This window comes from Netta rufina, assembly GCF_964035555.1.
Source record: "Netta rufina genome assembly, chromosome: 3".
In the NCBI taxonomy this organism is placed as follows: Eukaryota; Metazoa; Chordata; class Aves; order Anseriformes; family Anatidae; genus Netta; species Netta rufina.
In genome coordinates, this window is record NC_140125.1 from 28821901 (window position 1) to 28843653 (window position 21753).

General features: G+C 34.8%; 1 protein-coding gene across 1 annotated transcript in view; it reads left to right on the top strand.

The window, feature by feature from the left end:
* The window catches only part of FMN2 (formin 2), a gene marked incomplete at both ends in the record, with an annotated part of 154537 nt that overhangs the window by 72036 nt on the left and 60748 nt on the right, over window positions 1-21753 (top strand). Inside the window, one exon of the mRNA XM_084284031.1 lies at window positions 13777-13838. Within this exon, the coding sequence (XP_084140157.1) occupies window positions 13777-13838 (62 nt within the window). The remainder of the gene's footprint in view (window positions 1-13776; window positions 13839-21753) is intronic.

A 21753-nucleotide genomic window follows, 5' to 3' on the forward strand; every position in this document is an offset into this window, starting at 1 on the left:
ACTGTGTGCCTATGACACAGTAGGCTGAAACTTCTGTTTCAGTCTCCATTTTTCTATATTACTGATGTCTGCCCTTTAACTGTTGCTAATCATTGAGCTTGTGTTTTCAGAAACCTATGAAAAAAGTGTTTTTTTTTTTTTCCCAAGGGCTGCTGATTTTGTATCTTTCACTGTTTTTACATTTGGATTCTTTTTTTTCCATGTACTTTACTTTGCTTGTATTGACATTGAAAGAGATCCTTCTGCACATGCTTGCACTTAGCTTTAAACTGGCTAACTTTTATTATCTGCAAACATTATTACCTCACATTCGTTAAACAATACAGGAACCAGCAAAGATCTTAGTATGACCCCACTGCTACAACTCTCTATTTTGAAAATTCATCAATCATTTTTGTAGGTGATTTTTTTTTTTTCTTAATCAGTTTCTATATTTACACTAAGTAAACTTTCCTTTTTATCTCATGACAGCACTTTTTTTTTTCCTAGAGCCTTAGGTAAGAAGGAGCCTCATGCAAATGCAGTATTAATCTGACCACTGCTGTGCCTTGGTTGATTCCACTAGGAGAGTCCCATTCAATTTGTTGCTCATGGGTATCCACTACAAAACAACATGCAACCTTTCTCACTACATTGTGTTTCTCTGTGTTTGAAGAAGCTGTTCTTCCATATAATACATGGACACTTTCCAGGCACAGAATTCAGACTGACTGGTTTGGAATTTCCAGCATCATCTCTAGAATCCTCTTAAAATCTGCATTTGTATGCTCTGAAATTCATCGGTTTAAGATGGTGCCCGAAACACATCACTTGAGAGATGTAGATCTTGTATTAGAACATCTTTGACCTTTTCTGTGGTAGTGAATCCTAACACAAATACTTTGTTTAATCTTTTCTGATTCTCCCTTTGTGCTCTCTTTACAGCCAGATTATCTGTGTGCCCAACCGTTTCCTGTCAGGCTTCCTACATCTGATGTGTTTGAAAGCAATTTTATTACTAGCTTTATGCATTTGGCAAGTTGCTTTTTTGTTCTCGTCCAATTTACATTGAACTTATGACACGTTTTGCTTTTCTATTTTCTTTGGCTGATTTCCACTTCTTGAAAAGTATTGTTTACTTACAGGTGTCTCCCATGCTCTTCTGTTTAATCATGTATGTGGTTTTGAGGAGAAAAGACGCTGGGGATATGGAAAGATTAGGAAAAGACTGTTAGGAAAAGTGTTGCTTCAACTCTTGGTATTTCTACCTGCCTACTTAGAGTAGTAATTGCAATATCCTAAAATCTACACTCTGCACGGATCTCAGATATGTATTTCAGATTAACCCTTCCACTGTTATGTTTTGTATCTTGCATATTATGGCTGTTAGTGTTTAGAAGTCATTATCAAAATGCCTGCTGAATGATTTGTAACAGGGTACTAACTGTGCTCTTTGTATTTCAGCCTAGGCTCCCTGGGTAGGGAGCGTGGCAAATCTGTTTCAGTTCATCACTTTATTTTTACTGACTCTCACTTCCTCAAGTGTTCACTGCCACTCTTCTGCAGTAGCTGGTTATGGCACCATGTTCAACCTTTTATTACGCGCCTGGCACTGACGATCTTCCTTTGGTCTCATGTGGAACATCCATTGCATCCATTGGTTAACAAAAACGTGCCGATCGCAAACACCAGCAGACAGGTCACTGCACAGCAGCGTACCACAGAGCCGCCCCGTACCTGGCTCTACCCCTCACTTATTTTGCATTTCCCTTTTTTTGAATTTCCCCGCCGCTGCCCACCTTCCCCCGGAGGCGCGGCGGGCGGCTCCGCGCTCCCAGCAGCAGATGGCAATAGCGGCCCGCTGCGGGGCTCAGCCCGGCGAACCTCGGCTCCGAGAGCAGGGAGCAGAGGGGATGGTGCAGAGGTAGGGCAGCGGTTAGTTTGCTGGATCCGGCCGTGATCGACAGGGTAGGAAACAGGGCTGGGAAACTAGGGTTGGATGTTAGAAAATCGCTTTCTACTGCAAAAATGGTGGAACGTTTAGTGTGAGAGCATGCTTTTTTTGTGTGCTAGAGCTATTGTGCCAGTGTTCCTGGATGCTCCTGGATTTTCCTTTCTTTCTCTTCTTTGTCATGTTCTGTCATGGTCTCTGGATAATGAAAGATTAAGATTTATTTCCATTGTTCTGCTGTTCCACAGGAAACCTCCCTATTCGATATACGTTGCATTATATTTCAGTGTAATTTATTTATTTATTTATGAAGCTGCAAATAACTTTAGCTACTTAAACAGGTAATATAGCTCAATGGTATTGAGCTGAAGCAATATAGAATGCCTTTTCTAGTCTTACAGTCATCAGCAGACTGAATCGAGTAACAATACTGAAATAAATATAGGTGAAAGGTTTTTTTGCTGGGCACTGGAACAGGCTCCCCAGGGCAGTGGTCATGTCACTGAGCCTGCAGGAGTTCAAGAAGCATTTGGACAACACTCTCAGAAACATGGTCTGATTTTGGGTGGCCCTTTGGGGACCCAGGCATTGGACTCGATGATCCTTGTGTGTCCCTTCCAATGTGAGATATTCCATGATTCAAAAAAATATATATATTTTCTGGGACATATATATTTTGGTTTTCCACATACCTTTTGATTCTGTTGCAATTCTGGTCTGTAATTTTGTTGAGTTTATTAATACCAGGTCTTGAGAAATAGTTTGGAGCGTGAAAAAAGATGGAACTTAAACCATAAACACGCATCGTTCTGCCCTCAGTTATCACAGTATTGTGATTTGAGTTAGTAAAGATGTGTCATCTGTCTTCTACCTAGCCAAAAATCTTGTTGCGTTATTTTAATAATCCCACCATACTTAGAGCATTGACTAAATATCACAAGATCATTACATCATTTTGTTAGCATCTGTAGCTCTTTAATACTGTAACTTCAGAATATTTGGTCAAAGACTTAACATGCATTAGTACAATGAAGGCCATGGTATTTATCCAAACTTCAGGCTGGGCTGACGTGGAATATACCAGACTACATCTAAACTGGTCTCTGTTGTGCAAAAAATAAAATTTTAATTTGATTTGCGGAAGAAATTAAAATCTTTATTTTAGTGAGATACTACCGTCTAACAGATGGAAAGGAAAATTTGCTTTTGAAATGAAGCCTCTCAAATGATTTCTTTTTATAATTCTAGAGCAAGAAAAATTGTACTTCAATTTGTGATCATAACCATTGACTATACTGCAATCATGGGTTGATAGGGACTTGCCTGATTTCTGAATCCATGTAAATTTCCATATAATTTTTCTAACTGGTTCTACTACTGCAGATACTGATATCATCATGCATATCTGGCCAGCTTGAACCGTAAGCAAGGAAAGCTTGTTTCTGCATGTGAATTACTGCATATCTTCATGGCTAAATGAATTTCCACTATAATGTGTATTGTAAGTCATCAAAGGTAGCAAAGTTCCATGCAGATGAAATGATTTATGTTTGCTGATGTTAGAGAAGAGTAATGGAGAACTTCAGAAGGACCTAGCAAACACACAGCTCAACTCTAAATTTGTATAGTTTGAAAGAATATTCTGAGCATTTAGTCTGGCTACTAAATAAGACAAGTCATGTAATATTGCCTGCTAATTTCTGGCTCAAGCCATTAGTCTGTACAAATATGAACTTTTTAACAATATAAATGATCTCGAGTTCCAGCTGAAATTCTGACCCTTCAACCCTTTGCTTTCTTTGAAGTTGCTGATAGTTTTGCTGTTGACTTTGGTGAGTCTAGGATTTCATACAAATATTTTAAGTGATGTCAGTGTATCTTGCAAAACAATGCTCAAAAGGTTAATTTCACTTACTTTTAACACTTAAAATATTCTTTACAAAGTGAAGTAGTCAGATTAATTTACAGACTTTTTTTTTTTGGTCTGAAATTATGGAGTGATCTAGTTTCAAACATCTCTTGTAGGCGTACATAAGAACAGTGCCTCTCAACTTTATTCTGTATAAGCTAAATAAACAATTCTCCAGAAAGACAGGTTCTTGAGACTTCAGGTTATTCTATTTCCTTTTTTTTTTTTGGTCTTTGTTCCATCAGCTAGACCTCTTGTCTAAGCAAGACCTCTAGTTTTGACTTCTAGTCACTCCTGTAGAGAGACAAGAAATGTTAAATCAGCCATTGATCATGATTATTGACAGTGTAATCAAGACGATTCTTTGGGTGAGTTTGAGTCTGCTTAGGAAAGAGCAACTTTCTCATTAACAAAACCATGTGGACTTCACTGATAATTAATATATTTATTTTTTTAATATCTTCATTTTCAATGATATTAAAGATATAATTGGCTGCAGAGAACTGAGAGCAGATTTCCATGAAAACTTAAATTACTCTCCTTTCTCATACTGCTTTTTGAACCAGTAATTTTGCAGATGTATATGTTAGTTTTAAACTGATTTAGTGTTGACACTTCAGTCATTTAAAGCAAGTATGCTAAATTGCTACCTGAACCTCTATTTATTGTGGGTAAAGTGAGAGCAGAAAAACTAAGATCCTGAGTGAGCTGCTTTATGTAGAGAAAACCTTTCCTGGACAAATCTATTTCTGGTATCCGCCCAGCTAACTTTATCCAACATGCAGAATGCTCTAGAGTATACCCTTGCCTTTATTATGAGGGATGAATTGTGGTTGCTTTATCTCAAACTAGTGTAGTACCAAAAATCAAGAGGTTCAATGATGGATTGGAAAAATGATTAAAGACTGGAATGTGCATAAGGAACATGAAAAGACTGGGGACTGTTCAGATGTACTCAGGGTCACAGAGCAAAGTAACACAGTTCAGAGATCCTGTATAAAAAATAAGTTCCTTCTAGTGATTATGATGACAAAGTAAGAAATATATGATTCTTTTTATAGTTTGAATAATTGAAACCTAAATTTATTCTTGACTTTGCACTACTGTAAACCTAGGTTTCATCTTTGCTTATTAGATCTATTGGATGATTATAAGTAAATCTCTTCCTCTGCATCCTGCATTTTGTTCGTCTTGATAATTTAAAATGAGCTCTATGAAACATGAAAAAATAAGTTGATCTTTTTGATTATGGACTGGACATCTCAGTAAGCCATGGCTTTGTTGTTTACTTTGAGCTACTCAGATGCAAATAGGTAAGGTGGAATTAACCCAAAAGCCAGAAAATCCAAAATACTTAAAAAAAAAAAAATAAATATATATAAAAAAAAATAAAATAAAATAAAGGTCTAAATTAGTATGTATCCTGAAACGTATGATTTTTTTTTTTTGTATTCCGGACCAAGTCTTAGTAACTTCTTCCAACTGTATTTAGTAAGAAATGCTACCTCATTCTGCATACATGCTTTGTCAATCACGTTTACCAGCATTAGTATCACAAATAGTCTGATGGAACTCAGTGATCTAATGTCATTGAAACAGGGATCAAAAAGTAGTAGCATATATAGGTTTCTAAAACAAAAAGTACTAACACCCATGAAGGCCAAGTTTTATTTCATTTGACTCATGAATACAAAACTGTATGTTATCTTTCTGAAGACAGATTAATACATGTCAAACCTATTGCATATCACCTGCAGCTGATCTGTTTTTGCAGTTTGTTTTTATAATGTGCGCACTGTAAATATATACGGTCACATAAGCATCCTAAAGATATTTTCCTCAGATATTCTGTTCTAGTAGTCTCCCCACGAAAATGTTACAGTTGGTAGGTGTGACAAGTCTCCATTTGAGAACCTTGAAATGAAACACTTGTGGTACGATATACTACCTTAACCAGAAATTGCAAAAACATAGTACAAGCTGATACTTCAGTAAGCACTAATTAGCATTGTATTTTTATAGCTGTTTGTTTTTTTGTTTTTTTTTTTTTACTGTAGCAGAATTTCTTACATGTAAAATATATCCATATGTCAATGATTGTTTTATATAAAAATCGTGTTCATGAAACACTTCTAAAAGTACATTTAAGGGACAGGAAGTCAATCTAGAAAGCAGTAAAACCTTTAAATATGCATAAAACGTAATTTTTAAAAAAATTATTAAATTGGTCTTACATCATTTGCATTTGTGTGCTGTAGCAAGCCTTAAGTAGTGTTTATAGAGTTATCATGGTAATCCTTTCTAGTTTGAAAAATCTTGACTACTGCCAATCTTGCGCTTCAAATTCACTCCCTGAAGACCAGCCCCTGGCAGGTTCTTTGAGACTGTTTGCTCTTCTATGCATTATAGTTTAAAATAAGCATAATCTGGTAAAATGCCAGTCTTTTTCAACCTTCCTGTATCCCACACCCATGTTTTTTTCACCTGCCTAATTTAAACAAAACTTATCTAAACAATTAAGATAAGCATTGAAATGTACTCTCAATAGTCAAATCAGCAAACCTCTCGAAACCAGAACTGAAATACAATCTCTCTAAATTAAACAGTCTACAATGGCAATCATGTTTGTATTTAAACATTTTATTCTGAAAGGATTACAGCATTGGTCTCCATTTTTTTTTCCTGCCTAGACAAGAGGGCGACATACAGAGTCAAACAAAATATATTTATTCTCTAAGAACTGAGCTTGCATACTTCTTATAAACAAACTGTATAGGTGTATGAAGTCAGACTTCACATAATCAGTAACTGTCCTTAACATTATAGGCAATTGTTTGAAAAGTATGTAGCTGTTTATATTAACTATGTATGGTTATATATTTTGTTGTATGCCTCTCTATATGTATTTATATGTATGTTAAAAAGAAAAAAAAAAAAACACAAAAACAACTTTATTCTTACATGTATTATTATGTATTTGTAACACTATAGAACAATGGAAAATGCTGAGTTCTAAAAAAATTGACTAGTATTTATAATAGAAGAAGCAATGTAAAAAGTGATACCAAAGATTACTTCTTCATCATGTCTCCTACTTCTGTTACACCAAATTTTCAAAAATATATATGCTTTGTTAATTGATTCTAATTTTATTGCTTCCCAGAGACTTAAGTAAATGCATTGTTCTTGAAGTTATATAAAAATGTTAAATTCTTTACAAGCAAACCAACCTGAAGCAACAGCTCAGCTTAATCCATGTCTTCTGCTTGAAAACTTAGTATGCTGTTCTGGCTTCTTACACAAGCATTAGATCAAGGTGAATTACTACCACAGAAGAACTGTGTGCTGTTTCTTGCCTCTAATCCATGCTATGTGTGCATGTCTTGAATAACCAACCTACATGTATGTTGTGCTATGTGTACTTACCTTTACATCCTTAGAAGGTTGAGAGTATTTGCTAATAGATAAACGTATCACAAAGATACCTAGGTACCTAGGGCAAGCAGGTAGGTAATAATATATATTTTTTAAATTTATGCTATTTCTGTCCAGTGTAGCTGACCATCTATTATCAACATTATTCATTAGTCTACCCCTTGTCAACATTTTTTTTTCTCTAAGTTGTGCAAATTCAGGTGCTCCTGTTTAAAAATTCTTTTAAATCATTTAATTTCTGAGGATCTTTAAAATATATGTATATATAGCCATAATCCTTGAGTGTTTTGCTGGAGCTCCCATTAGCCCAGGGGCATTTTGTTTTACACTGCATTTTCCTTATTCCATTTTTATTTCAAAGAGACTCATTTAAGAGTTAAATTTCTGCATTAGGACTTCTGTATTTCCCTTAATTGAGATGAAGAAGAATCCCAAGAGAGCAGTAGTAGTTTGTGGAACTATCACTGACAAAAATATGACTGTGCAGTAGGTCTGTGTTAGATGAACAATAAGCTCATATGGAAAAAAACAGAGAAGAAGATAGCAATCCTTGAAGCTATGGTTTTATTATGTAAACAATTCAATGACTTTAATGCAAATTTTGCAATTTAGTTGATATTATATAATAACATTTAGTTGATTTTTTAAATTTATTTACCTTGATATTGAGTCATACTGTCATAATCTTTATGGTAGAAAAGGAATTCAACGCACTCTGATCTTCTTCTAACTCTCTCTTGGCTCTTTATTAATAAAGTAATTAATTTATTTATTTTGATGAGAACATTGAGGAAGACATATTTAGTGTTTTTGTTTTGCTGCTGCTTCTGAATTTGGCAGCCTACCTGTCAGTCATTCTGAGGAACACGATGGAATTGTCGATGTTGAGGCTTCTGTCTGTTTTGCTAATATCTGCATACATGGTGTTTTTGCATATTCTTTCAAATATGTGTCAGTGAAGGTTTCTATTCCATATTCAATAAGTAGACAAACCATTTATTGTTGGTTCTAGTTGTTTGCTTTTATGCTTTGTTGTGTTTTTTTTGTTTGTTTGTTTTTCCAGAAACATTTCATATTTTAGAGCAGGCTACACGTATATATGGTTTTGCACAAGTTTCTTTTCTCGTGTTGTCTCGTTCCATTGCTTAGGTTCTGTCAACGTGTTATTCTTCTACTGATGCTGGTTCTGACTGTTTAAGTTTACTACCTATAGATTATTCTTGGAGCAGCCTTCTTTAATCAAATCCTAAATTGTTCAAAATCATTCCTGGAATGTAGATGGTTTTATTGTTAAGGAACAATTATCTAAGATGGAAGTTAGGGAAAGGTACCTTGGATATTGTAAGCTCTCGGTGTTTTCTAGTCTTGTACCTCAGAGTCACACAATGTTGGAACAACTTTGAACCCCCTAAACTAGTGTCCCACACACTATGGTGATTCTCTGCTGTACAAATAGGAGGTCCAGTGAAGAATACTGTCTCTGTAACCTGCTGAAGTGACTCTTGCTGCTGTTTGACAATGGAGATTTGAAGTCTTGGAAATAGTCTTGGTGTTCTCTTGGAGAATGGGAGCAGATGTGAATGCAAAGAGACAAAAATGTGCAGGAGGGAAAAGGAGTGTCATCTTGGAGTGATACTGATTTTTTTTGGAGTCATGGAAAAGGTAATTGCAGTGGAAAACAGCATGAAAAATGTTGGTGGTTTGTTTTTCTCCCAGAAGCTGGGTGTGTGTGTATATATATATATATATATATATATATATATATATATATATATATCTGAGTATAGCAGGACTGGTTCGGAATTCCTTGTGCAAAATTTAGGTGTCTTTGCTTTAGCTACTGCTCCTCCATGAGGAGATAAACTGTAATCTGTAATCAGTCAAGTGGAATTTGGAATCGCTCAGTCAGCTTTGGTTGGATAGCAGTGTTTCTGGGAGGCCTCACAAAGAGGTCAGTCACTTCTGGATAGACTCCTAAGACAGCAAATCTTAGGAGTTTTACTTCGGAAAGCCAGAGAAGTAGACAGTATAGACAGTAACTATAAGCTTACTATGAGAAGGGAAGACGAAGAACCAACTTTTGGACTGAGTATCAGTCTTCTGATAGTCACCTATAAGCAAGATTGTGCCTCATGAGAGTTTATGACAAAATTTGGATCCAAAATATTGTGTTAAGTCTTTTTCTTATTCCTGAAATTCTACTTAGTGACATATTTCGAATTTTGACCACTTTAGAAGGAAGAACCCAGACTTGCAAACAGAAAAGAATTTCCAAGTGCTGGCTAGCTGTAGGAAGCTGTCTTTTCTCTTACAGCTTATGTACATGTTACTGTTGTTGGATTTAGATTCATAGTCTGTGTAGATATGCTGTGTCTGTATTGGCTGTCATGTTTGTTTCAGTGGTAGCTGGTAGTTCACGTGCTCCTAGGTGTATACATGATGTTAATGATCTGTTTTACAAAACAAACAAAAACAGAGCTGCTTCCATTTATAGCCTTTCAGAGAATACAGTTTGCATTCTACAACTCCCTGTCTTTGATCTCATTGGTGGCTTGGTTACATACTATGTTCCGCTAAAGGCATGTTAGTGGTGATTGTTTGTTTTTTTTTTTTTTTTTAAATGTCTGTGTTCCATTTTTTTTTCTGTGCATATGGGAGAAGATCTCTCTGTTCTGAGTTCAGCATGCAGCTGAATGTAGTCATGTTCTTTACAGTAATCTCAATTTTTTTAGTCATAATATTATCTTCCTGCCAGGTGAACTTTCCTCCATGGTGCCCAGCCAAGTTTGCAAATTAATATTACTAGGAATGCTAAATCTTTATCCTTTTGCATAAATTTTATTAAATTTCCATTTTGAAACTAGTATCTAAGTGAGTTGTTATTGTGCATATGCATATTTTTTTCTTGTTCAATTTATGTTGTAGAAGTACAGAATGCAATTAAAACTCTTCCATTCTGCTAAACTTTCCATATTCTTCTACAGTTGTATAAAAAAGATATAATTTCTGTCCCAAAGATATTAGTTTAAATTTTTGTAGGTTGTGACAAAAACAATGAAAATATCAGGAAAGTTCAAGACAGAAAAAAATATTCCTCTAACTATGTAGAAATCCTTGATTTTGGCTACAAATCTGTTGAAATGTTCTCTTTTACTTCTCTGTCCTTTATAGAGTCAAGAAACCTTTTGTGACTGCTCTTCAACCTCTTTTTTTTTCTTTTTACTGGGTAGATTTTCTATAAACATCTGTTGACCAGTGCTTGCTTTAATAAATAAATAATTTTGGTTTGTAGTTCTTTTCATTTTTGTCTGTGCATATTTGTCTGTGTATATATGGTTCAAATTTAATAGTATCTCTGTGTACAACTACACAATTATATATAAATAATTGTTATGTATAATATTGTATAGTATTATATACATTGAATATTTTTTCTGTATTAGTGCTTGAAACTAGTACTGGTTTTATTGACAGTGGTGACAATATGAACACAAGAAAATAGAAATTGGCAGAACTATTAAATCTTGAATGTAAAAACAGAATGCCTGAATTTGATTTGATTAAAGTAAAGTTTTTTTTCTATGGGAGTAAGAGGCACTAAATATTCTCCACTGCTGCATTATGAATGCAGCCGAAAGACTGGATAATGTGCTGGCTATTAAAGAGTATTTTACAGTAGTCAAGACCAGGGAATGGCAATGTCAACTGCGAAACAAACAAACAAAAAAATCACCTTCTACAAAAGTGATATGGGTGAACATATCCATTGACTGCAAAACTCTTAAACCCTTCTCCAGATGTTTACATCAAAGTGTACTGTAAGTGTAACAGGTCAGGAGATCTTGAGGGGAAATTAATGTTTGTCTATATTTTTCTTCTTTATTTAGTTGCCATATGGAATCTTTTGGTGATATATTTAAGTCTGTTTTGTGTAATCATGCTCATTGTGTGGAGGGGACAATGGATATATTTAGCTAGTTAGCGTGGCTGCGGAAGAAAACATTGTTTTATCAAATTGTCTGGGTAATGGAATTAAACATACAACAGTTGTGATTTATTTTTATGAACAATCATGTTCTACTTTACAGTGCTGCAATATCACCAAGAAACAGAAGTTCATCTCTTGATTTCCAAAGAGGGGAAAAGAAAGTGGTGAATGTTGAAAAATCCTAATGGGATATTTAAGTGCTATATAGATCTTTATATATAAACATTTTTCCCAAGGTGGGGGGGGGGGGGGGGAGGAGAGGGAGGACTAGGACGGGGGAAGAGGTTTGAAACAGATATACTAGGATCTAATTTCTCCAAGTTCTTGTCTCAGACTGATTTGTTTTAAGCAGCTCCCTGAAGTATGTACACTCTTCTGCATACCTGTTTTGTTGAAAGTACACAGACCTGGCACCATTGTGTTTGCCAGGCATTCTCTTATCTCGTGCAAGCATTCAAACAAAAGTGTTCTATTGCTCCCTTAAGTAATCCATGGGTGATCTTAATGTTGAGCAAAAGTCAGAACAGGAACTTATGTCATATTTCTTAGTGCAGGAGCAGACAGTCTCTGGAAGGAAGGACGATGGGGGTAGAGCAGGCAGAAGACAGCCAGTAAGTCAAAATAAATAGCTGAAGGGTTGCAAGTGTGTTCACGTATAAAAACATTGCGTAAGCTTAAGAATGAAAACTGAGTTTCACAATATATCCTGTTTTTAATAGAGCTGTTTGTATACATGCTTTGACACGTGTTTCTTCAAAGTAGAGGGGCCTAACCAATCTAGACCCAGTATTTATTTGCATGCGTGTTTTGGTTTCCTGTTCTCAAGGCAAGTTTGGCTTGTTTCAAAGCACATAGATTTGCCTACTGCGCAAAAGGGAGTATCAAAAACTACATACAGTACCTTGTTGAGAGAGCATCTTTAAGTCTGTTAAATAACTAAGAGCAGATTTTTGCATGCACCCTCTACCTAAAAACAAAATAAATGTGTTGCTTCCTGGACTGTTATCTGGTACATTGCTGTTATCTTTTAGATGCTCTTATTTTGTGGCAAGGGAAGGATGAGGGAAAATGGGAAAAAGATAAGGTTTTGCTTTTTTGTTATTTCTAAAAATTAAAGACTTTTATAATTGTTTTTATTATTATTGTGTCAGTCCTAAAACTTAGCTTCATGCCTTCCTTATAGATAGTGTACCCTGCTTAGTTTGAGATCAACACTACTTTGTTTATAATTTTCTTATACTGTAACTAAAACTATGTCTCAGGCCTGGAAAGGGGGAATGTGATGAGTCCCAGACTCAGAGTGGTATCTCTAAATGGTTTAAAACAATCGGAAACCAATGAACTTGAATTATATTGTCTGTAGTCTTTAGGTATATACACAGAATTTCTCTGTGACAGTTAAAGACACGGATTTATAGGACATAATACCCTTGTGCTGTATTGCTCTCAGTGATCATTTTGCAATTCCTAGATGAATCTCACCTAGGGGATTATGGTACTTCCTGTATAAATACAGACACATACATACCACACATCTCATCACAGTAGAGGTAAAAAAATAATGAAGGTCAAAATGGAGAAAAGATTGGTATAGTGTGATTTTAAAAAAATAAATATTTTGTTACCATCACATACATTCTAATGCGACATTCTAAATCTCAACTTTTAAAGTCTGGATGACAAGAATTAGATTTATTTGTCCTGTCAGTGAATTGTCAGTGTGCTTATAAAAAATATTCTAAAGATAGTAATTTTTGTTTTCATTTTGCATAATTCTTGCTTTGTGTTAGATAAGAATAATTCTTCGTTAGTGCGCACAAACATTACCTGTGCCTCAGTAAATGTTCCTAATATTAGTGGGGAGGCAGGTTTGTGTTCCTAAAAGTGTGTCCCTAGATTTTATTTCCTTTGGTAAAAGGTAGTTAGATGGAAATCACTCTCTATGCTTGTTGAACCTGCTTTTTGACACTGAAAAAATACAGTATGTGTGTGGCGCCAGAATTGGTTGGGAACAGGAAAGGCATATTTTGTATCTGTACTAAACCTGTCGGCTTAGTGCATAGAAGACTTGACCCTTGTCAGGTGTCTTGAAGTTAACTGGCTGACTTATGGATTAATCAGTTTAAGACTGAAACCAACCAGTGACAGGAATGAGTTCTCTGTGTGTGTGTGTGTGGCTGTGGTGCAGATTTACAAATTTTTATAATGCTTTCAGTCAGACCGTGAAAGTCTGATGTAAAGCTTATCTCTGATCTCTGGCTATGGCCATACTCGTGGGATCGTGTGTGTATGTGTTTGGGGGAAGGGAAATGAATTCTTTAACGCTTGACACCTGGCTCTGCCAGGTTTCTAGCCCATAGTCTTAGGCATGGCACTATTCGAGGCATTAATAAAGTTAAAACCCTTAAGCTGTATGACCAATAGGTCATAAAAACTATTGCTGAGTGTTGTGCTCAGGCTTTCTTTCACAGCTGGATTATCATCTTGACAACTAATTCTTTTTTTTTTTTATAGCTGTTGTTAACTTGGACAATTCTGTGGTTGACCTAGAGACCCTTCAGGCCCTGTATGAGAATGTGAGTAATCAAAGTCCATAAAATAAAGGAATACTGCAGGTCCATATGAAAGTATTTTTGTCTTGCATCAGTAACTGTAAGAAATCTGTAGAATGTCCTATTTTGAAGTGACTATTTTGTCCGAAGCAATTAAGATAGTGATAAGCAGTTGAACTGTATTAATAGTCTTCATGTGTTTTATACAGAGCATATCTATTACTTATAGTATTGTGATTTGATTTCTAAATGAGAATTTTTTTTTTTTTTTTACTCTTGTATGTATTTTTGGGTAGGGCAGTCTTTGGTCAATAGGCATCAGGCCTTGCACTCCAAGACTTACCCTAGTAACTTCACTAATATAACAAACGTGTTCAATTAAAAACATTTGTTTTAATAAGAACAACCATTTCATTATTTCATTTGTGGAACTGTAGTTTTAATTGTTATTTCAGGGTTTCCTTCAAAATAATTTCAGCTCTTTGAAAGCAAAAGGCTTACTCTAAGTTAATGCAATGAAAAGTAGGAGGCTTCATAAATGACTGGTGCTTATCATCAGAGTATGTTTGACTATTAGATATGCAAAATCAAGGATTCAGAATGTACTCAGGTATGGTCAAAGACTGGCTTTAGCAAGTTAAATGCAAAACTCAATGAGGTGGATTTCAGAAGCACGTTTCTGTCTTCAGCTGGGGCCAGTGAGCATTACTGCCTTCTTGGAGCACATTGCCTGGAGACATAGGTATTTCCAGAAAGAGCAAAGAGGCTCTCTATTTACCCTCCAAAACACAAAGCTGTGTGAAACAGAATGACATTAAAAAACAATGTATGATATTGCATTGGACTTTTTATTTCCATCATGTTATAATTTCATAATAAATTCCTTAATTTGCACCTTTCTGATTTTGGGGGATTTGGGGGACTGTTTTTACAGCCTATTTTGGAATGATTTATTAATTTCTGGAATTTCTCATTAATGAAACACTTTAGGGCATGAAAAGAGAGTTAAGCTCTAGTCCTCTCTGAGTGGGGGTGGGGGAGGGGGAAGGGAAGTTTGTGATTTTCTAATAAGAACTCAGAAGCTCTACAGTTCTTATTTCATCCCTGAAGAATTAGCTCCCCCAGCACTCCTAAGGAAGATAATGACCTAATGGAAACCTGTCTGAACTATATCCCCCCCCAGCCTTTACACTTTAAACACTTCTCATCCTTATTCCATAGCATTTTTGGACAGTCATGTGTTATTTCTTTATTTTTATTTTTCCTTCCAATATTTAAAGGGGTCCTACAGGAAAGATGGGGAGGGACTCTCTGTGAGGGACTGTAGTGATAGAACCAAGGGGGGAATGGTTTTAAACTAAAAGAGGGGAGATTTAGATTAGATGTTAGGAAGAAATTTTTTCGTCTGAGGATGGTGAGGCACTGGAACAGGTTGCCCAGAGAAGCTGTGGATGCCCCATCCCTGGAAGTGTTGAAGGCCAAGTTGGATTGGGCTTTGGGCAACCTGCTCTAGTGGGAGGTGAGGCTAGAGTTGGGTGATCTTCCAAACCAAAATATTCTATAGTTTTGCATTATTTTTAATATGCCTCCTTGCACAGCTATATCCCATTCCACACATTCTTTAGCATGCAAAAAAAAAAAAAAAAGTAATTTGATATATTACATATGCATGATTGTGAGAGATTGAGTTATTGCAAGTATGGAATAGATACTGCCCTGATGATCAGTTTTTTGCAAAACTTCACTCCTTTGTGTTGCATTTGACTTTATTAGTTTAAAAAGTAGTCCTCTTTTGTTGCTGAATATCATTTGTGCTAACAGGATATTTTTCAATCGCTTTCTTAATCTCATCTGTAATATACTTCTGAATTCTATTATAATAGATTACCTCCAAATTTGCAGTTTGCTGAAATACCAAATGCTGCTTTTGTAATAACTTTTGCTAATTACTGAGAACGTCTGGGAAAAGTTGGCCTAATTGAGGAAAATATATGCTAGTTTGGGGAAGACTCAGAAAGTTTGAATGACTGTATTATAGACTTTTTCTGTGAATAAAAGATGTATCAGCCCAACTTTATCACTATATTTGCTTGGGTGCAAGAAAGCAGGAAAAAAAATACATGATTCAATTCATTTGGAGAGACCTTCATCAGAGGAGCTGAATCTTGTTGCTGGGTCCTTTGGTAAAACTGACTGAAAAGAAGCCTCTTATTTTGTTGTTGTTTATCTTTGATTACAGATTGAAAATACAAATATATTAATCAGATCTTGGTAGCTTCACTAATTATAAAAATACTGTTCAATTAAAAAAAAAAAGTGAGCAATAGGTGATTCAAGAGGCACTAACATGTTTGACTCCTCCCTTAATTCTCAGCCTCATTCTGTGTTGTGGGTGGGGATAAGGTGACTAACTCTGTTATATTGTAGCCATTAACCAAATTTTTAGTTCTTAGAGTTTATTTATTGAGTTGGATTTTTTTTTCTGGATATTTAAATACCTTTATACTAGTTCTAAGCCTTTCTATCTGATCTTTATGGAACATATGGCAGCATTTGTTTTACAGTCTTCCATCAGAATGTGTTTTTTTTTTTTTTTTTTTCCCTGATTGCATATGTCTGGCATGGTGCTTTCCCTTCTTAAATGTGAATGAAATTTGGGCAGTCTCCAAACCTAAACACACCCTAATTTCAAAAACCACAGTCCCAAGGGCTCAATTCCTGTTTACTGAGGAATTAAAGTCTTGTTAAACCACAAAGTTACTGTATATATCTTAGTGACTTTTTATAAATGAAGAAACTCACACCCCACCAATGACCCAAGCTCTCAATAATTTAATAGTATTAACTGGTACTGGAGTTAGTGAGAAACTCTTTGTTACTGCAGTCCTGGCTCATACAGTGTTATCATTCCCACATATGGTTGTGCAGCTTTCTTTATAAAGCTGTTCAAATGTGTTGACAATTAACTATGTATTAAGACAATATTAATAGGAAAGCCTTAGTAGATAAGTCTACATGTGGAACTTTAATGTGCTTTCACAGCTAGCATCTACCAGAATGGCCTTATGGGCTCAGTTTTTCTCTGCATTTTATTTTATTTTATTTGTATTTTTACTTATATCTTATAAACATACACGTAATGCACTTTAAATTGGTGGTTTCTCTGCTTTATATACAAAGAACTCCAATTTGGAGTCAGTCAACAGTCAGTTAATAATTTACTTTTAATGAGCTGCATTCCATTTTACCCTTTTATCATTACAGTATTTTTTTCCTGTTTCCATCTATTTTACAAAGATTGGGGATACATTTATCACATTATTATAAAAAATATTTTCTGCAGATTTTTTTTCAATTTGCTATGGGGGGGAGGGAAAGAGAAATTGTTGCATCCCTACTCCTTAAGATCTTTTTTTTTCCAGGTGCCGTCTATTTAGAGAGGAAGAAGGCAGATAAAACTGAATACAGTTATCAATTCACTGTATGTCTTTAACTATGGTGGTTATAATGAGAAATAAAATTATTTGTGGAGAAGTGAATATTCACCTTGAAAGCAAGTAGCTTCTTAGCAGACATTTTATCTGAAATACCCCTTCTTGAAATCAGGTTAGGCTTAAGGCCTGCTGTATTTTCACTGTATTGTGAAAATAAGTGTATAAGAATTGCTTGAAAACTGTATCAAAGGATTCTGCTTTCTGCATTTGTTCTTCTAAAATTGCCTTACATCACAAATTCAAATCTCTATAGTTTCTTAATTCCTCTTACATTCTGTTCTATCCATATATTTAAAAGACAGCTCACTGCTTTCAAAAACCTCTAAATGCCTATTGTAAGAACAAAAGCATCGAGAAGTGTGCAGTGTTTGCCTCTACTTTACCACTAAAATTCAAACCTCCCCAATTATTTCTTGTGATTTTTTTAAACAGACTATTAAAATGCTCCATCTTAACATTTTTCAGCAAGATAATACAAACCTCTTATACAAGACGCAGCTTTGAAAGAATATGATAATTGCTGTTAACGAGGATATCTTTGTATATATTTGTTTCATTTACTTTTGACAATGTTCTTTAGACAAGTCACTTTTGAAATGTTACATTCCCAAAAATAAAACCAAACAAAAATAAAATATGAATAATAATAAATGCTTTCAAACTGATCTAAGGTCAGAGGTAAGGTTCTGTTGCAAGGAGAAAAGTACAGGAAATAGAATTATGTTGTAAAGTGGAAGCATGGCCCTTACCACATTTTTGATCCTAAATAAGATTCGTAAGATTCTACACTGGCAAAAGTGGGAAAAGAGTTAAAACTGAAACAGCATGCTTTTGTGGTCTTTCTATCAGATTTATGGTGCCTGATTTTAGATATAATTAACATAAAATTCTGGTATATTACACTGTTCTGTTCTATTTGTAATATATATATATATATAAACAAAGGAAATAAAGAGCATTGACATTCAAAGAGGTGTTAATACAATCAGATTAATGAATTTTATGGGATGTATTGAATGTTCTTTTTTGACACAAATGCTGAAGGGTAATACAAAAGCTTTTTTTTATTACCTATCTGCAAATTTGAGAACAGATAAACATTAGCCATACAAAAATAAGCTAACCAGTAACAATTTTGAGAAATGATTTTCAACAATAATTGTGCAGAAGACTTGTCATCCTCATTCTTTTTGTCATAATTTAAAGTACCTAGAATTTTTATTTTGTGTTATACTTTGTTTACATTCTTTCTGAACATTTTTTTTTAATTATACTTTAAAAAAAAAATGTAAAAAAAGTTAGTAGGGAAACTGACTTTTGGAGGGTTGTTTTTTTTTTTTGGGGGGGGAGCGTAAATTGAATAATTGAAGGGTTTTTTAAGTCTAAGTTGAATAAATAAAATTGATCTCCCTAAAAAATCATGTCATTCACATACCTAGACTCCTGTGGGTCTGACAACATGACTATTAGAACAATGCTGCATTGCCTGGCATCGTTCAGATTTCTAAAATCTGTAGTTTTTATTGATTGTCAACAGACTTTTTACTGATTAGAAATGAAATGGAGATTTTTTTTTTATTTTTTTTTTTATTTTTAAGTCTCCATTGGCTATGAATGTCTAGGTAAAGTTAAGAACTCTTTTCTTTACACCTGCTCCCTAACACAAAATATAAAGCAAGCCTTTCCTCTCAACAGCACCAGCAGTGCTCAAAAATGGAAACTTCTGGTGTTGAAAACTAGATTAGAAATTTTGAAAAAAGCCTTAAAAAAAAAAAAAAGTATTCTCTCTGTTAGATAGAGAGAATGTATAAAATACATATTCATATTATAAGCTACTTACTGGGAAAATTACAGAGTGAGTAAATTAGCTACTTGCACTTATCTAAAATCAAACAAATGAGTTGAATAACAGCCATTATAGCTTTGTCAAGAGAAGATAATGCCAAAACAATCTCATTTCCAACTATTTCCAACTATATTTGTAGTAGTATAGTAGTATTGCGGGCATTGGCATTGAAGGCTGACGGGGGAGAGGGGTGGCTTTGACGCTGTCACAGGGTATTCTAGAAAAGCCCATGGAAGATTGGGCCAATTGGTCCAATTTGGAAGCTCAATTGGCTCTTCCAAAGGCTGGCTGAAAAGCTTAGAAAAGTGTTCTAATCACAGGAATTCCTTATTAAATGAAGCAATACATTGATGGTGGCTCCTCACCTTTCTATTAAGAGTTTGGAACTACGCAATATTTTTATTTGCTATATTCATACACATTATAATGTTTTTAAAATGTTTTCATATTCAACAGCAGCCTAAAATAAGGCTGAAACAGTTCTGAGTATTACACTTTGATTAAAGAAATGTGGGTCAGTAACTAATAGAGCCAAGTAAAACACTGATTTTAAGCTAAAACCATGATTTACTAGTCGAAACCTGGATGTAGTGGAATTGTTCAGAGTAAAACACATGTTTGGCTGAGGACATACTCCTGTCTTTGCAACAGGAGAAATAGTAAATTGCAGCATGGGAAATTTAGATAAGATATTAGGAAAAGTATTCCAGGGATGAGGATAGCAGAGAACACTGGCTGTTGGAGAAGTTTTGGATTCTTTCACCTGCAGCTTAGAAGACAGGGAGGAATAATACCTGTCAGAGATGACAGAAGTTCTGATACTGCTTGGGCAAGGGGGATAGAGTGGATGATACTGTGACAAAGAGGTGATCTTTGAGTTGACCTCAGGAGTTAAAAATATATTGTCCTTATATTTCCTAATTTTAAAATATGTCTTGTGATCAATGCAATACTTTAGGAGAATTTATTGTTTTATTTTTTCTTCAATTTAAGTGGCTACTGTCAAAAATGGAGTAAAGCATTGTAACTCACATTTGATTTCAAACCAATATATGTATATGTGTGTAAATGTCTATTATTTTTAAATAAAATATAGGAATTTTATTATAAAAACTATTTGTTTAAATAGCTTTGGAAGTTTACAGGAACTATAAGTTAGCAATGGTATTTAAATTAATATATATTAATATATAAGATATTAATATATATCTTAAGTGATTTATTGAAAGTTACTTAAATGAATGCATAAAACAAAAGTAATTTTTAATACACATACATACACATACACATAGCTTTAGTTTTTCCATTAATTTTACTTTTTTGCATTTGATTTCCACCTCTTGCTTCTCCCCCCTGTGACTGGGCATGCCTAATTCTTCCTTTTTGTCAGTATTAACAAAATAAGCATTAACATAGTAACAGAAGAATTTTCCTGTGGAATTTGAAGGACAAACATATCATACCCAACTCACTCATTTCAGACTGATTATGGTCATTTTTGTTGCACTCATAGCTTTGGAGTCTGTTCAGGCCTGTCAGAAAGCTTTGTGGGTCAAAATTAACTCTGACCATTTAGAGTCCCTTCTACAGAACTGTGTGAGACCTCTAAGAAGGAAGAAAAGTGCTCATTTGTTTAATGCTCTGGCAAAAGATTAGTTGTATTTCCCACAAGTTTTTGGAAGGAAATCTCTCTGTGTCAGAGCTTTGTAACACCGAAATCTTAGAATGCCATTTTTCTTGAAGATCAATATTTCTAATAAGTTGTTTTGTTTTTTGTTTTGTTTTTATCATCAGTTACCTATTGTTAGAAGATAAACCCTTTAAGGCAATAATTTTTTCTTTCTTTTTTTTTTTTTGGTTATTCTTTAAAGTTGCATACTGTGAATACAGATACAACATGATACTGTTGACTGTGAGAATGTGCTCTAAGTATAGCTAGAACATTATGGTGTTTCCAAGATGAAGGATAGATGCCACTGCTCACAGATTTGGATTCTCTTACTGACCTCAAACAGTCCTCTGCTAACAGGTGACATAGATTTCAGTATGCAGCTACTTCCTTTGATTAAGTAGTATCCATGTTGCTTCCCTTGTACTTCTAAAATATATGGATGCAATCCTTTGACAGGTAGGAGAAATGAAGTTATGATGGAAGAAAAGAGTGTTGTTATGTATTGGGCCTGGAGCCAAGACTATTCAATCTAGAACTAATGCTTGTTTGTTTAAGTCTTATAAAGAGACATCTTTCCTAATCCTCACTCCATGTCCAGATGAGTCTTCTAAAATGTCTGAATCCATTTTTTAGACCTTGGTATCCTAAAAAGCTCCTTCTCCTCAGGATAAAGCAAAAATTACTACTGTAATTATATTCCTATATCCTACACCTGCCTCAAAAGAAGCAATACCTATAACAGGATGAATCCCCAGGTTTGTTTTCCCACACTGAAGTGTTTTTGGGGTATGCATAAAGTAGTCTAAGACTAGCTCTTAAAAATAAGATAGATATGATAGATTGAGGAAGGACTGAACAAGTCAAGGGAAAGTATTATTCTCCTCTCCTCAGCACTGCTGAGCCCAAATCTGGGGTGCCGTGTCCTGT